Source organism: Mesoplodon densirostris, chromosome 6 (assembly GCF_025265405.1).
Source record: "Mesoplodon densirostris isolate mMesDen1 chromosome 6, mMesDen1 primary haplotype, whole genome shotgun sequence".
Taxonomy (NCBI): domain Eukaryota; kingdom Metazoa; phylum Chordata; class Mammalia; order Artiodactyla; family Ziphiidae; genus Mesoplodon; species Mesoplodon densirostris.
The window spans coordinates 30,289,306-30,306,433 of record NC_082666.1 but is presented as its reverse complement, the minus strand read 5'-3'; the positions used below and the strand labels follow the sequence as shown (position 1 = coordinate 30,306,433).

The following is a 17,128-nucleotide window of genomic DNA, read 5'->3' as shown; positions in this document are numbered from 1 at the left end:
CTGTTCTATGTGTTCCTTCCTACTGGTAACTTTGGGCTTAATTTGTTCTTTTTCTAGTTCCTTGCAGTTAAAGTTAGGTTATTTGAGAACTCTTTTTTCCCTTAATATATGCATTTATCACTATATACTTCTCTTTAAGAACTGCTTCTGCAGTACTTTATAGGTTTTGGTACATTGTGTCTCTATTTTCATTTATTTCAATATATTTTTACTTCCCTTTTGATTTTTTTCTTTGATACTTTGGTTACTCATGAGTGTGTTGTTTTGTTTCCACATGTTTGTAAATTACCCAGGTTTCCCCTTGTTGATTTCTAATTTCATACCATTGGGGTATGAAAAAAAGATACTTGGTACCTTGGTATCTTTAAATATGCCAATACTTGTGTTGTAGCTTGTGATCGAGATGTTTTGTGATCTATCCTGGAGAATGTTCCATGTGCACTTGAGAAGAATGCCTATTCTGCTGCTCTTGGATAGAATGTTCTCTATATGTCTGTTAGGTCCATTTAGTTGAAAGTATGATTTAAATCCAACCTTTCCATATTAATTTTCCATGTGTATGATCTATCCATTGCTGAAAGTGGGATATTGAAGCCCCCTACTATTTTTGCGTTACTCTCTATTTCTCCCATCAGATCTGTTAGAATTTACTTAATATATTTAGGTGTTTTTGATGTAGGGTGCATATATATAATTGTTATATTTTCTTGATGAGTCCACTCCTTTCTCGTTATATAATGACCCTCTTTGTCTCCCATGATAGTTTCTGTCCTAAAGTCTATTTTATCTGATATGAGAATGGATGCCCCTAACCTTTTTTGGTTTGTATTTGCATGGAACATATTTTACCATCCCTTTAGTTTCAGTTCATATATGTCCTTAGAGCTGAAGTGAGTCTCTTGTGGGCAACATATTGTTGGGTGTTTTTTTTTTTTTTTTAATTCATCCAGCCACTCTGGCCTTTTTTTTTTTTTTTTTTTTTTTGCGGTATGCGGGCCTCTCACTGTTGTGGCCTCCCCCGTTGCGGAGCACAGGTTCCGGACGCGCAGGCTCAGCGGCCATGGCTCACGGGCCCAGCCGCTCCGCGGCATATGGGATCCTCCCAGACCGGGGCACGAACCCGTATCCCCTGCATCGGCAGGCGGACTCTCAACCACTTGCGCCACCAGGGAGGCCCCACTCTGGCCTTTTGATTGGAGATTTCAATCCATTTATTTAGAGTAATCTTTGATATGTAAGGACTTACTAATAACCATCTTATTAATTACATTATGGCTGTTATGTATTTCCACTCTTCTTTTTTCCCTCTTGCTGCCTACTTAAATGGATGGTGATTTTCCCTATGACATGCTCTGATTCCCTTCTCTTTACCTTTTGTGAATTATGATAGGTTTTTATTTTGTAGTTACCATGCAGGTCACGTAAAACATATAACCGTCTGTTTTATGCTAATAGCAAATTAACTTCAGTTGCATACAAAACTCTACCCTTTAATTCCCCCCTTTTATGTTTTTAACATGACAATTTACCTATTTTTATATTGTGTATTCATTAACAAATTATAGTAGCTATAGTTATTTTTAATGGTCTTTTCCTTTAGTCTTTATAGTGTAGTTAAGTGGCTAACATACCATCTTATTATAGAATTAGAATTTTATTACTGACTATGTATTTCCCTTACTAATGTGTTGTCTGTTTTTATATGTTTTCATGTTACTAATTATCATCCTTTCATTTCATCTTGAAGAACACCTTTCAACATTTCTTATAAGGTGAGTCTAGTGGTGGTGAACTACTTCAGCTTTGTTTGACTGGGAAAGTCTTTATTTCCAAAGTTCAGTGTTACTATCTACAATATAACTCAATAGACTTTCCTAAGACACTTTAATTCGATGATGAATTATTACCTATCTGAATTCACGCCTTCTTCCCCTCCTCCTCTTCCTCTCCTTCGCTTTTATCCCTCCTCCTCCTCCTCTTCTTCTTTATTTTTGTGGCCTTAAACATATGAATTCCCTTTTGTCCAGTGAATTTATTTATTTTATTGCTTATTGGTATCTCTTTTCATTCCAAAAAAGGTGATGCCTTCCTGAGCCAAATTAACTCATATAAAAGGATGAGTATAAAAAAAGCAAAAATGTTAAATGAATGCATTTAATTCACAGCAAATATCTGTTTTATTTCATTTATAATATCTAGATTATTTTCAATTCAAACATTTCATTTTGGTAATTATCATCTGAATAGTAATTCCTGACTTTGAATTAACTTTATTTTGGTAATCATAATTTGAACTAAAAAAGCTCTCACATCTCATAAAGTTACTTTGGTGAACATTTGCCCCTGTTTTCATATGTTACATGAGTAGGAGAATGTCATTTCTTTTTGGAGCTTTAGTTCAGCCACAGTTTGTTCCCATCACCATTCTTAATTGTATCTGTGGGCCACTGTCCCTAATGTACCAAGAAGTTTCTCCATTCCACAGGTCTCTCATTGCAAGTTTAAATTGCTTTGGGAACTGGGGAACAATTAAAACTGTTGCATAACAAATATTTGTTCTTCCACATCTGTGGGATCTGGCATTGTTTGTTGAACTTGACCTTAATTCATAATGCTGACATAAGTACGAAAAAGGAAGTAATGGGTTCTTTTAGGAGGTGGAAATAATTTATCTGTGTAATGGTAAGTGTTGAATATCGTGAAACTGTACCTTTTCAATCTATAGTTAAAGCTATTATTCAGTATTAATTTGTAATGTGAATAACCTGATGCAATATAGGTATCAATTTATTATCACCAAAATACATCTGAGAATCATTATAATTATTATTATTTCATTATTATTTGTACAATGTCTGTTAATCCTTAAAGTAATTTCCATATGGTATCACATTATTTCTTTAAAATCTCCCTGCAAGGAAAGTAAGGCAAGTATCTTTATCACTATCTTACAAATTAGAAGACTGAGGCTATAAATTAGAAGCATAGAACCTCAAACGAAAGACTTTGATTCTAGTCTGAGATACTTTTCCACTACGCTAAACCTGTGTCAATAAATGTTAGATGATCCTCTGTACTTATAATGCATAAACTGGTAATTATTTGTATAAGATGGCAGCTTGTTAATATAACTGAAAGATATTTTAAAAAATTAAAGCCTGCTACAGATGAACAAATGTGACATATTAAAGTTCTCCTGATAATTAATCCACAAATGCTGCACAGGGAAAATGCTTCAGAGTTTAGAAAATAAGTCTTCACCTATTCAGTCAGAACCCATCTATTATGTGCTATTAGGCTTAGATGTAGAGGGATGAGCAAGACAGGCAAGCTCCTTCCCCCATGTCTCTTGTTACCTCACAGTATAACAACATAAACAGTTTAAAGCGCTGGGAACAGAAGTAAACCAAAGGTAGCAAGACAAGCCTGGGTCAAGGTGGGTTTGACTTAGTGAGGGGATTCCTTCCTAGGAGGGAAAGGCTTGGAGCAGACGGCAAGGAGAAGCAATTCAGGTAGCCTCAGATGCATTGTCATTGCAGTTGTCTGGAAGAGGAAGCCAACAGGCTCTGTAGTCCTGGACCCAAAGGGCCTGGCTAGAACATCTTCATGTGTCCTGGTAAATCTTGCTGTCTTCTTCCATTTGCACTACTGACTGGTCTGATCAAGGGTGCTTATGTCCCTTATCCAGTACATCCTCTGACCAATTTCTGAGCCCTCTTGGGGAGAATTTTTATTTGTCATAGGAAGTAGTGTAGAGTAAGTATTGAATCATTGCCTCCTTTCTCTGGGCACTGTTGAATGAATGTAGTCTTTGTGACCCTTACTTCTCTAAGGTTCTCACTAACCATTCCCTGCTGTTGACACATGATTTCTATACAAATTTCAATGTTACCAGTTAGGCAGGGTAGTAATGTAAAGACAATGGACTTTGGATACTTCCTCTTCCTGTTATTAGTCATGTGACACCAGCCAAGTGAGCTAATTTCAAACCTAAAATATGGCACATAAGATCCTGAAGTAAGATTAGGCAACAAAAATGAAGATTTCTCCTCCCTCTTTTCTTCTTTAAAGAAAGTTCTGGGGCTTCCATGGTGGCGCAGTGGTTGAGAGTCCGCCTGCCGATGCAGGGGACGTGGGTTCGTGCCCCGGTCTGGGAGGATCCCACATGCCGCGGAGCGGCTGGGCCTGTGAGCCATGGCTGCTGAGCCTGCACGTCCGGAGCCTGTGCTCTACGGCGGGAGAGGCCACAACAGTGAGAGGCCCGCGTACTGCAAAAAAAAAAAAAAAAAAAAAAAAAAAAAGAAAGTTCTGGTCTTAAGATGAATAAATAAAAATTTACAATCTCATTTGGGCTAAAGTTTTCACCTCCAAAATTGTGATTTTATATTCCCTTATTGTCTTTCTCTTCAAAGTTGTGATATTTCTCTTGTGTATTCTTAATTAAATAATTCCTGTAGTGCAAATCCCTCCTTTGAGCTGGACTTTAGACTCTAAGTAATATCTGCTCTACAGTAATTTCCCCAAACTAAGTGGCAGAGTGGGGGAAAATTGGCTGTAATGAAATTCTTAACACTGTTAGCCCACGTGAGGGCTAAACTTGTGATTTTGACCAATGTCAAATGTGGTGGTGATTATGGAAAGGTCAGTTTTCACATACAATCAGTAATGTGACAAACCCATTAATCTAAATATCTTAATTCCTTGTATTATGTTTCTGCTAAAAATCTCATAAAATCCTATAGTGTGATGTAAAATTTGGCGGGTACTAACATCACAGGATCCAAGCGTTCAACCCACGTTCTGTGCTTTCTAATGATAGACTCCTTCCCCACCAAAAGACGTGCCAACATAGCACAGAGAGATCAGCTCGGTGCTTTGCGATGACCTAGAGGGGTGGGATAGGGAGGATGGGAGGGAGGCTCCAGAGGGAGGGGATATGGGGACATGGCGTATGCATATGGCTGATTTGCTTTGTTGTACAACAGAAACTAACACAATATTGTGAAGCAATTATATTCCAACAAAGATCTATTTAAAAAAAAAAAAAAAAAGACGTGCCAAATTCTCTGACTTCAGAGCCTCTCTGTGCACCTGCCATACTTTCCTTCTGAGATGCGCTTGCCACCACTCCACCACGGAAACTCCCTTGTCCGAAAAGGAGGTGCTGCCAATCCATTTACTCCTAACTTTTGCTCACCTTCTCACTTTTTGAATACTCCCCTTCTTTTCTTCCAAACTTGTCTACTTCTTTCCCTGCTTCCAGATCCAGCCCATTTCTGAAACTCTTCCTGAATTCTCCCTGGCGTGATTTATTTCTCATAAACTTTTTCCTTATGGGAAAATCTATAAATTTTACTCAAGCTACATAATGTCATTATATTTATAATATATTTTATGTGTACTTTTCCTATATCCCTAAGTGAATTGTGAGCTCGGTAGTGGGAGGCACTTTATTCTTTTATTTATCCTTACTGTGCTTGGAATATGACTGGGTTCAAGATAGGCTGTCAGTAATATTCAAAAGCTATTGTAGTCTGGCACACATTTAACCTGCTTTAAAAAATGCTTCCAATAATATTTTTTCCTTAAGACTATTTAACTCTTTCAATAATATTTTTTTCTTAAGAGTATATGAATATTGAATTTTCTCTAAAACACAAAAGGAATATGTTCTTGTCATTTTCCAGTTTGGTATGCCAATCCACATAATAAGGCAAAAGAAAATCCATTTGTATCAGAAATATCTGGATAATCTGCCAGCTCAGTGTAGATTAAAGACTTGCTACTCAAATGCTTTCAAGACGTGTTGCATAAGTATAACCCTGGGCTGTTACGAGAAATGAAGGCTCTCAGGAGCTGCCCCCAAAACCAAAACAGAATCTAAAGCTTTTCAAGATACCCAGATGATTCATGTGTATGTAAAAATGAGTGACGCTGTGAACTACACTTGATCTGAGCTTTGAGCTCTACTTCACTGTTTACTATGAGGTTAACCTTGGAAAAATTTCATGTTTTAATATTTGAAAAAATGGGAGTAATATAAACAATGATTATATTTTGTTAACCATAAAGTAGTAGTACATATACACATGTGTATACCTATTTATATAAAATATTTAAACCTTCCTGCTGTTTTCTTAGGTTGACTTAAGTGAGTAAATTATGAAGATACACTCTGAAGCCACAGAATAAAAATAAGAGACTATGTAATACTCTCCAAAGACTGTGTGTGACATTCATGTGGATCTGATCTATGCAATGGTCTTGTCACAGGAACAGTCACTCAAGATACTAAGAGGAGCTGGAATGAGATCAACAACTATCTACATTTAAACAGATGTTAAATTTCAGTTTATGCTATTCAATTTATTATTATTAATATCTATTAAAAAATTAAAGTGCCTAATATAGAGTATGCAGTGTCAGGCGTAGAAAGAAATATGCACCAAAAACATCAAAGTTGCTGTGAAGTTTTGACCGTCATGAATTGCAGAATCATATTTCCTGTTGAGTAGTCTCTCGCCATCTCCACTGCTTACTTTCTGGGGCAGATGAAGTCAGGCTTATAGTTGCTAATTAGTCAGGAGTTTTAGAAACCTCAACCAAGGAACAAGCCTTCAACAGCAGGAAAGGTTACTTCTGTATGTTTGCTTGATCATAGGTAGATCTTCACATATTGGCAATGGGCATAGGTACTGCCATCCTTCCCAGTTTTATTGTATTCTAGTCATACACATTGTTGAAGATAGCTGGATGTCAGAGTTTCAAGCAAACACTCCTTATAATACATTCTTAAAAAATCAGTTGTTCAGGTAATATGTAACATGTAACATTTGTTTCTTGGCAGTGAATATATTTTATATTAGATCTTCCTTTGACATACTGAAAGTGGATGACATGGATAAAATTAACCAGACATTTGTGCTAGAATTTCTTCTTCTGGGTCTTTCTGGATACCCAAAGATTGAGATAGTTGACTTTGTTCTAATTCTAATTATGTATCTAGTGATTCTAATTGGCAATGGTGTTCTGATAATAGCCAGCATCTTTGATTCCCATCCTCACACCCCAATGTACTTCTTCCTGGGAAACCTCTCTTTTCTGGATAAGCTTAATCTCAAAGAAAAGGAACATTTCCTTCTCTGGATGTGCAGTGCAGATGTTCTTAGGATTTGCAATGGGGTCAACAGAATGTTGCTCCTTGGCATGATGGCTTTTGACTGCTACGTGGCCGTCTGTAACCCTCTGAGATACCCCATCATCATGAGCAAGGTGGTGTATGTACTGATGGCTTCTGTGTCATGGCTGTCCGGTGGAGTCAACTCAGTTGTGCAAACATCTCTTGCCATGTGATTGCCTTTCTGTGAGAATAATGTTATCAATCATTTCCCATGTGAAATATTAGCTGTTCTCAAGCTTGCTTGTGCTGATATATCCCTCAGTATTATCACCATGACAATATCAAATATGGCATTTCTAATTCTTCCACTGCTGCTCATTTTTATCTCCTACATGTTCAGCCTCTACACCACCTTGAGAATGAACTCAGCCACAGGAAGACGCAAGGCTTTTTCTACCTGTTCAGCATATCTGACTGTAGTAATTATATTTTATGATACCATCTTCTTTATGTATGCCAAACCCACGTCTCAAGAACTGCCTGGAGAAAACAAGTTGCAAACTTCTGACAAGCTCATTTCCCTGTTTTACGGTGTAGTGACACCTATGCTAAATCCTATGATCTATAGCTTGAGGAATAAGGATGTAAAAGCAGCTGTAAAATACTTGCTAAATTGAAAACCTATCCAATAAGTATTTCAGAAATTGCAGATCTTTGTGTAATAGGCACAAAGATGGACTTATAGCTAAATCAGTAAGAAGCTTTGAGGAAACCATGGTTAAGGAGAGATGTTTTTATTTTTCCCTTCACTAACCTTACTCAACTAGAATTACTGAGAACTGTAGTTTGCTATAAACTCAGCTTCCAGTATTTTCAGATCTCACACGTACAATGAATTTCATTAAAGTCTCATCCCAGGTGGTATCTGAAATGAGTGTTTCTGGTGTACTGTACAGAAATGTAGTAGAAAACATTACACATAACTTGGGAGAGTGGCAAGAGTACCAAATCTTCAGTTCCACAAACTACCTAAATGACATTGGATAGTCTATTCTTTGTAAATCATAGACTTGTAATAAGGAAAGAGATAAAACCAGGTACCAGTGTTATTATAATTTCAATAAGTTGGAGAAAGCACCTAGCATAGCACCAACTTCATAGTGTCCTAAAATTTCAGAATTAAAGCTGGCTCCAAATTGAGGACTAAAAGTTACTACTGAGTAGTACCTCTTTTACCCCAAGCTAATATTTATGAGAGCTAGATATCTCCCTCTAAAGGTCACTCTGTTAATATAAGTCACACCCTCCTTGCCCCTCCCCCCATATCTACATAAAGAGAAGTTTGGGCCAGGGGAAGAAATAATCAAGGGAGTGTTCTGCCTTATGTAGAGTGTACAGTGCTTGGTGGGAGGTGTTGCACTACAGTCCCTGGGGAAGAATGGGAACGTTTTTTGTTCTAATCCAAGCCAAGTGAGATGGTGCTGCAAAAGAGCTCTTAAGGTTTCGGGTGCTTGCAAAGAAAGAGAGTCTGGCTCCTGGCTTGACTGGCTTGATGAGTGGAGACCTGCTGAGCTCTTGAGGCTGCAGACCAGAAGAGGAGTTAGTGTAGAGGAGGAAGGAAGGTGGGTATTCTAAACCAAAAAATAAACAAAAACATTTCAAATCTGCTTGAGATGTTCTTACAGGCTCAGAAGGAGTGATAAAATCCATGACTGGGGAAATTAAATCAGTTCTTGTCATTCTCTAATGAGTTGAAACTCCTTAGTAAATCTATTTTTTTTTTCTTTTTCTGTAGAGTCCTTGTCTAGAAGGCCAGTGCCTAGCATAGGGTGTCTTTGGGCCACACCATCCAGCTTCCCCATGGTCTCTTAGCTCATTTTGATAGCTGGGTTTTGATGTTATTTTCCTACCCAGTCTTCCTTTTTCCTACTTGTTTTAGAGCATATCTCCTATTCAGAGGCTTCATTCTTTGCCAGTCTACTTCCTTCAGGTTGACCCAGGTTTCTGCCTAGATGATCTGGTCACTAAATTCTGCTCTTCTGCCACTGTCCCACCAGAATGAGTGCTGTCACTGCAAAAAACCTCCAGATGCTGTTCTCTCTCCTCTGGGTTGGATCACATTGGTCTTGCTTTTGGTTCAGAAAGGCATGTACCCGACTCTGTGGCTGACAGCTTTTGAACCTCTAGTGCTTCTCCTCTACCCTCTCACTAGAGGCCCTGCATTTGTATCTGATCCATGCTTAGTTCTCTTTAACTTTTGTTCTGTGACAATGTTTTAGGCATATAAAAATATTATTTATATTGTTTTAACCAACTCCTTAGCACCTTAATTTTTAATTTTTTCCCGCAATACCAAGAGTGTCAACATCTAATATGCAGGCTTATATCAAGTTGAACTCTTCACCTGCTAAAATATTCCATAGGTATATAAAAGTGGGTGCTATAGGGCTTTGATATAAACAAGCGTACTCATGTTAATCAATGATCAGAAAATTGACAGATTTGATAATAAATGTCTTTCCCTGGAAAAATCAGGAAATCTCCAATAGATTATTAGGTGTATTATTTTCTTATTAATAAATAAATTTTAATTAAAAATATCAAAAAGTATAAAAAATTGTCACTATGGTCATCTCCTAAAGCTACCATTTAAAATATTTCTTCTAGTTACTAGGAGTCATACATTCAACATGTTTGTATTTTGATTTATCACTTAATACGCTATGAACCCTTGAGGTTAAAGGGTTTTTTTTTGTGTGTGTGTACAACACCTATGGTTTCAGAGGATAAATTTTAAGAAGTGAAGTTAATAGAGAAGGTGGTATGAATATTTTCAATTTCTAGCTAAATTACCCTCTACCCACCCTTAATACCATCATAGGAGTTTTCCCAAATATGTTTACAGCTCTATTTACAAACATACATACATACATTTATATCTCTATTTATCTATATATACACACACACTTATGTATTTTTTCTTTAAAACCTACTTTTAGAAATACTTATTTTCAAATACTTAACAGAAGAGCAAGAGTAATTTAACAAAGTTCCATATACCATTCACATGGTTTAAAAAAATACCAACACATGGGCAGCCTTCTTTCATCATTATGTATCTTCCTCATCCAGGTTTTTTTTTTTTTTCCCTGCGGTACGCGGGCCTCTCACTGCTGTGGCCTCTCCCATTGCGGAGCACAGGCTCTGGATGCGAAGGCTCAGCAGCCATGGCTTACGGGCCCAGCCGCTCCGTGGCATGTGGGATCTTCCCGGACCGGGACACGGACCCGTGTCCCCTGCATCGGCAGGCGGACTCTCAACCACTGTGCCACCAGGGAAGCCCTCATCCAGATTATTTTGAAACAAATCCTAGGCATAATTACATCAGTTTATCTATCTATAAATATATATATCTAGTATATATTTATAGATATATACATGTAATGTGTAGACATACACTAAGTGACAAAAATCCAAGTTCCACTATTCGCATGGTAGTCTACAAGAATGCACCTCCTGGAGCGCATAAACTGTAAGATAAATGATGCTCTCTCCAGTTTAGCAATAGGACGGTGCTGGTGATGACTGTAAGCCACTAAAAGGGCACATGAGCCATGTAAAATACATTATTTCTCGACCCAGTGGATTGTTGCCATGAGATAATACAGGCTGTATACTACCTGACTTTCTAAATTTCAAGGGAGCCCAGTTTTTAAAATTAAACACTGCAGCACTTACCCAGGGTTGGACATTTTACAGAACACACAAGGATTCAGTGTACACTCATGTAAGGCTAATGCTTCCTATAACAGTATAGGCTATGGTCCCACAGGAGGAAGGAATTTCAGGCCAAAAAGGAGAGTTCTGAAACTTCAATTGTACCTGCTAGGCCAATTTTGAGGAACTGTCTCTTAGAATGTTTCAGTTAATGTTGGTTTATATACCCAACATATTGCCATTAACTGCTTATTGAGTTTGAGTACATATTTTGAACCCAAAATGTTTATTTCTCCAGGATGCTATCATATAGATAGTAGTAATCTCCAAATAGCTATAGCATGCCAAAGAGCTTCCCATAGGCTCACTTTATGTCAGCAATCACTTTCCCTTCTTTCCACCTTTCATTAATTTTTACCCAGATTATCCTCTTTGGGGTAGAACTGTTCGCTTCAGCAAGAGGACTGATCCATAAAGCTAGCAGCAATTTAAACATGGTCAATGATTTCCCCCTTTATCTTGTGTATTATATAGAACAGGGTTGGATAAATACAAGCATATTGGCTTGCCTCATTAACCAGGTAAGAGAGAAACAGAACCTATTAATCCCATTTTTAAAAAGGGTAAATAAAGAATGATCTGTATTATTTTAGCAGTGTGGGCAGTAGTACCTAGATGTGTTGTCATGGTATCATGTTCAGCAACTGATCCATGTCCCATTAAAACAGGATCAGGCAAAGAAAAAGAAAATTTTTAAAACTATAGAAGTTTCTATAAAACGCCTGTATCATTCCCACAATTTTCCCCCCAACACATCTCAACAATATGGTCAATAGTGATCTTCCTTTAAGTCCACATATATCATGTTTTAACACACATTGATTCAGCCTTGAAAACCATCTTTTTAGTCTCCTATCACCCTCCAGTTTTGTAAAAGCAGGGTTTAAATTATCCATTTCAATTTTCATTAGTCCACATTTTGTGGATGGGGATGTAGATGATGTCTAATGGTCTGTAACTTGTTGGATTTAACTTTGACTTCCTTAATTAGATGACCAACATCCAAATTCCTCTTGCTGTAGGCCTTAAGTAGTGGTTGAGGTATTTGCATCATTTGCCAGGTATGCAAATCCAAGAACAAACAAGAAGAAAATGTGTGTCTCTCTTAGTCAAGACTCATTGTTATTTACCCAGAAGGAAGGGTAATGAGCCAATGTAATCCACTTGCAACTGAGACTAAAAGTAACCTTTTCTGCTGACAAGCATAAAAATTGTTAGGTACATATACAGCTCCCGAGGGAATCAATGAGATGCATATTTTTTGCACACATTACTGCATTGCTTGAATGCCTCCCTGCCCTCTTATCTCCTGTTCCCCAAAAGGCCTCTTCCAAAAAGAGAATAAAGGCTTCCATTTGTTATTTCTAGTCCTTTTATGAATTTGTAAGGAAAATTCATATCTATGTCTGTGTGATAGACATAGATATGCCCTGCTTTGATTATCCCTAAAGTCCATAAAGTGTCCCGTAACATACAACCCCATATAGGAGAGCTTTATCTTCCAGTCATGTAAGGCCTATATTTTTCAGACCATATTGCTAATCCATTAGCTTCTGTCTGAAAATAGGTAAAAATTCATATTATGTCATTGTCATTATCTGGGTCCTCTGATGAATAAGGAAGACTTTTTAATTCTTCCTAATTAAATACTAACAGTGACTTTGGAATATTATTTCATCACTTTTACCTCAGTTTACTCATTCATAGACAGGGAAGTCTTACTAAACAATATTGTACAGAGTTTTCCAGCTCTAAACTTCTGTGATCTTATTAAAAAACCCTAACATATTTCCACTTGAATTTAATGTACACATAGTATGGTTTGTGGTGTGAGTGTGTGTGAGTGGAGAGTTGTGTGTGTTTGTGTCTGTACACATGCATAAATACTGCTCTTTTTTTCTTAAGTAAATTTTTATTGCTCAGAATCCAAATACTTTATTAAATTTTTTTCAGCTTTATTGAAATATCGACAAGTAAAAATGTATATATCTATTTAGGTTGTACAGTATGATTTTTATGGTGTATAACATGAAGAGTTAATATATGTATACATTGTGAAATGATTACCACAGTCAAGCAAATTTAAACATCCACCACCTCACATAGTTACTTTTTGTGTGTATGTGGTGAGAACACTTAAGATCTACTCTCTTAGGAAAGTTCAAGTATACAATAGAGTATTCCTAACTGTAATCAGCATTCTGTAAAAGATCCCCATAACTTATTCACTTAATACCTGAAAGTTTGTACCCTTCAACCAACATCTCCCTATTTACCCCACTGCCCAAACTTTGGCAACCAACATTCTACTCCCTGATCTTATCAGTTCTTTTTTTTTTTTAGATTCCTATCAGTTCTTTTTTTTTTTTTTAAGATTCCACATGCAGGTGAAATCATACAGTGTTTGTCTTTCTGTGACTGATTTATTTCACTTAGCATAATGTCTCCAGATTCATCCATGCTATCAAAAATGGTACGATTTCCTTCTTTTATATGGATGCATAATATTGCATTGTTTATGTGTTTTTATATATACATATGTATATATATGTACATATATATCATATTTCTTCATCCATTCATCAATCGATAGACACTTAGATTGTTTTCCATATCTTTCCAATGGTGAATAATGCTGTAATGAATATGGGAGTGCAGATATCTCTTCAAAATACTGATTTTATTTCCTTTGGGTAAATACCCAGAAGTGGGATTGCCAAATCATGAGGTAGTCCTAATTTTAATTTTTTGAGGAACATACGTATCATTTACCTTAATGGCTGTACCAATTTACATTCCTACTAGCAGTGTACAAGGGTTCCCTTTTCTCCACATCCTCTCCAACACTTGTTATCACTTGTCTTTTTGGTAATAGCATTATAACAGATATGAGGAGCTATTGTGGTTTTGATTTGTATTTCCCTGATGATTAGTCATGTTGAGCACCTTTTCATGTACTTGTTGGCCACTTGCATATCTTCCTTGGAATAATGTCTATTCAGTTCCTTTTCCCATTTTTTAAATTAATTTTTTTTGCTATTCAGTTGTATGCATTTCTTATATATTTTAGATATTAACCCCTTACCAGATATATGGCTTGAAAGTATATTCTCCCTTTCCATAGGTTGCCTTTTCATTTTATTGATAGTTTTCTTTGTGCTGAAGAGATTTTTAATTTGATTTAGTCCCACTTATTTATTTTTTGCTTTTGTTGCTTGTGCTTTTGGTTCACATACAAAAACTCATTGCAAAGACCATTGTCAAAAGATTTTTTCCTAAGTTTTCCTTTAGGAGTTTTATGGTTTCAGATCTTAAATATAAGTCTCTAATCCATTTCAAGTTATTTTTTATGTATGGGGTTATTATTTGCATGTGGATATCCAGTTTTCCCAACACCATTTATTGAAGAGACTATCCTTTCCTCAAGCAGTATTCTTGTTGTCCTTGTCAAATATTAGTTGACTGTATATACTTGGGTTTATTTCTGGACTTATTCTGTTTCATTGTCTGTGTGTCTGTTTTTATGCCAGTACAATACTGTTTTGATTACTAAAGCTTTGTTATATAGTTTGAAATCAGGAAGTGTGATGCCTCCAGCTTTGTTCTTCCTTCTCAAGATTGCTTTGGCTACTCAGGGTCCTTTGAGGTTTCTATGAATTTTGGATTGATTTTTCTGTTCCTGTGAGAAAACCATTGGAACTTTTATAGAGGTTACATTGAATTTGTAGATTGCTGTGGGTAGTATGGACATTTTTAACAATATTAATTCTTCCAATCCATGAATATGGGATATTTTCCCATTTATTTTTCCAACTCCTTTCATCAGTGTCTCATAGTTTCCAGGGTACAGATCTTTCACCTCCTTGGTTAAATTTATTCCAAAGTATTTTATTGTTTTGATGCTATTATAAGTGAGACTATACTCTTAATTTCTGTTTCTGATAGTTCCCTGTAAGTGTACAGATATTCAATTGATTTTTCCTGAAACATGGCTGAATTAATATATTAATTATAACAGCTTTTGGTGGAGTCTTTAGGGTTTTCTATATATAAGAACATGTTACCTGCAAGCAGGGATAATTTAACTTCTTTCTCTCCCCTGGAGAAGAAGCATTTTGTTTCTTTTTCTTGCCTGATGGCTCTGGCTTGGACTTCTGGTACTATGTTGAATACAAGTGACAAGAGTGGGCACCCTTGTCTTATTCCTGATCTTAGAGGAAAAGCTTTTAGTTTTTCATTGTTGAGTATAATGTTAGCTATGGGTTTATCATATATCCCTTTATTACATTGAGTTTCCTTCTTTTTATACCTCATAATTGAGAAATTTTTTAATCATGAAAGGGTACTGAATTTTTCAAATGTTTTTTATGCATCTGTTAAGTTGACAGTAGAGTTTTTATCCTTCATTCTGTTAATGTGGAGTTTTACATTTATTGATTTGTGTGTGTTGAACCATCCTTGCATCCCAGGGATAAATCCCACTTGATCATGGTGTATGAGCCTTTTAATGTGCTGTTGAATTCAGTTTGCTAATATTTTGTTGAGGACTTTTGCATCTATATTCATCAAGGGTATTGGTCTGTAATTTTCTTATAGTGTCCTTATCCAGCTTTGGTATCAGGGTCATGCTATCCTTTTAAAATGAGCTTGGAAATGTTTCCTCTTCTTCAATTTTTCGGAAGAGTTTGAGAGGGACTGGCATTAATTCTTTTTTAAAATTTTGGTAGAATTCACTACTGAAGCCATCTGGTCTAGAGTCTTCTTTGTTGGGAGGTTTTTGTTTATTGCTTTACTCTCCTTACTCATTGTTGGTCTGTTCAGATTAACTTACCACAATCAAATACAGAAATTTTACACTTTACCCTCCCTTCCCCCACTTTATGTAATTGATGTCAGGTTTTACTTGTTTCTATTAGCAAATTTCTGTGGTATTACTTATTCTTACTAGTTCTGTCTTTTAATTTATATACTAGTATTAAAAGTGATTTACATGCCACCATTATAGTATACAATAATCTTTGTTAGTATTTATATTTATCTTTAGCAGTGAGAGTTATATTTCATATACTTTTATGTCTCTGGGTGGTTGTAATTGCCTCCAGGACCTTTGTCAATATTTCTGGTGCTAGGTCAAGGGTTAGCTTCATTGTTTGAAGACAGCTGGCCTATTATAAGATGCATGGATGCATGTAGTTCTCTGTAGGTCCTTGGGGGTCTCCCATTATATCACTGGGCTAGTCCCTGGATGGGGGACTACTCCCAGACCATAGCTGTGAGAAGTGGAAGCCAGTTTATAGTGCCCTTTCAACATCTGCAGTTGGATCAATGTCAAGTGCCTACCTCCAGAGACACAGACATATGTGTCCCTTGGCAGGTACCTGGGTGAGCAGGAATTCTCTCTGATTATGACTGTGAAGCGTTGGAGCTGGGTTACAGGACTGCTTCAAGACCTGTAGTCAGACTGAGGTTGGCAGGTACCTCCAGGAGCTCAGATGAGCATGTCTTCAGGCAGGTTCCTGGGTGGGCAGGGAGTTCCCAGCCTGAAGCTGCAAGAGACTGGAACAGAATTATAGGGCTGGTTAAGGATCTGCAGTCAGACGGAAGTTGGAGGGCTTGCAGTGGGGTACAAATGGGCATGCCTCCTACCTGGTCCCTGGATGTCCAAGACTATTGTCCAAGAGCATCTGGAGTCAGGTCATGGGTCACCTAAGGGTCCACAGCCAGGATTAAGGTGGGCGAGCCCTGTTACCTGGGGCTTGGAGTGGTGTGATTCCTTCTGGGTCTCTTGGCAGATGGTGCTAGTGGCTAGTTCAAGACCAAATAAGGCTGTAGCCAAGTCCAAAAGGGCACAGGGCTGTTTCTGGGTCAGTAGCTGGCACCACAGTCCGCCAGCAGCAAGTCTCCTACTTGAGCATGGGCCTGCCTTCTAAAAACAATTCTCCAGAATCCAAATATTTTACAGTGAAATGTAACATCTATTGGAAAGTTAAAGTCAGAATCTAAGCGTTGATATCTATAATGTAGCTTAACAGACTTTCTGAAACACTTTAATACAACAGTGTGCTATCTGTGTATCTGAATTTGTGCCCCAAACTATCCATTCAGGACTTTTAAATCTTCTTTCTGGCCTCGAACATATGAATTCACTTTTATCCTATAAATTTATTTATTTTATTTCTTACCTGTCTGTCTGTCTTTTCCTTTCAAAAAAGGTTGGTATTAATATCCTGT

General features: G+C 37.0%; 1 protein-coding gene across 1 annotated transcript; it reads left to right on the top strand.

The window, feature by feature from the left end:
- The first annotated feature begins 6,897 nt into the window (after positions 1 to 6,897).
- Positions 6,898 to 7,797, top strand: LOC132492002 (olfactory receptor 13C3-like). Its single transcript, XM_060101122.1, is given in 3 exon segments — positions 6,898 to 7,106; positions 7,108 to 7,193; positions 7,196 to 7,797. Coding segments are annotated over 3 exon segments (897 nt in total).
- Positions 7,798 to 17,128: the final 9,331 nt, after the last annotated feature.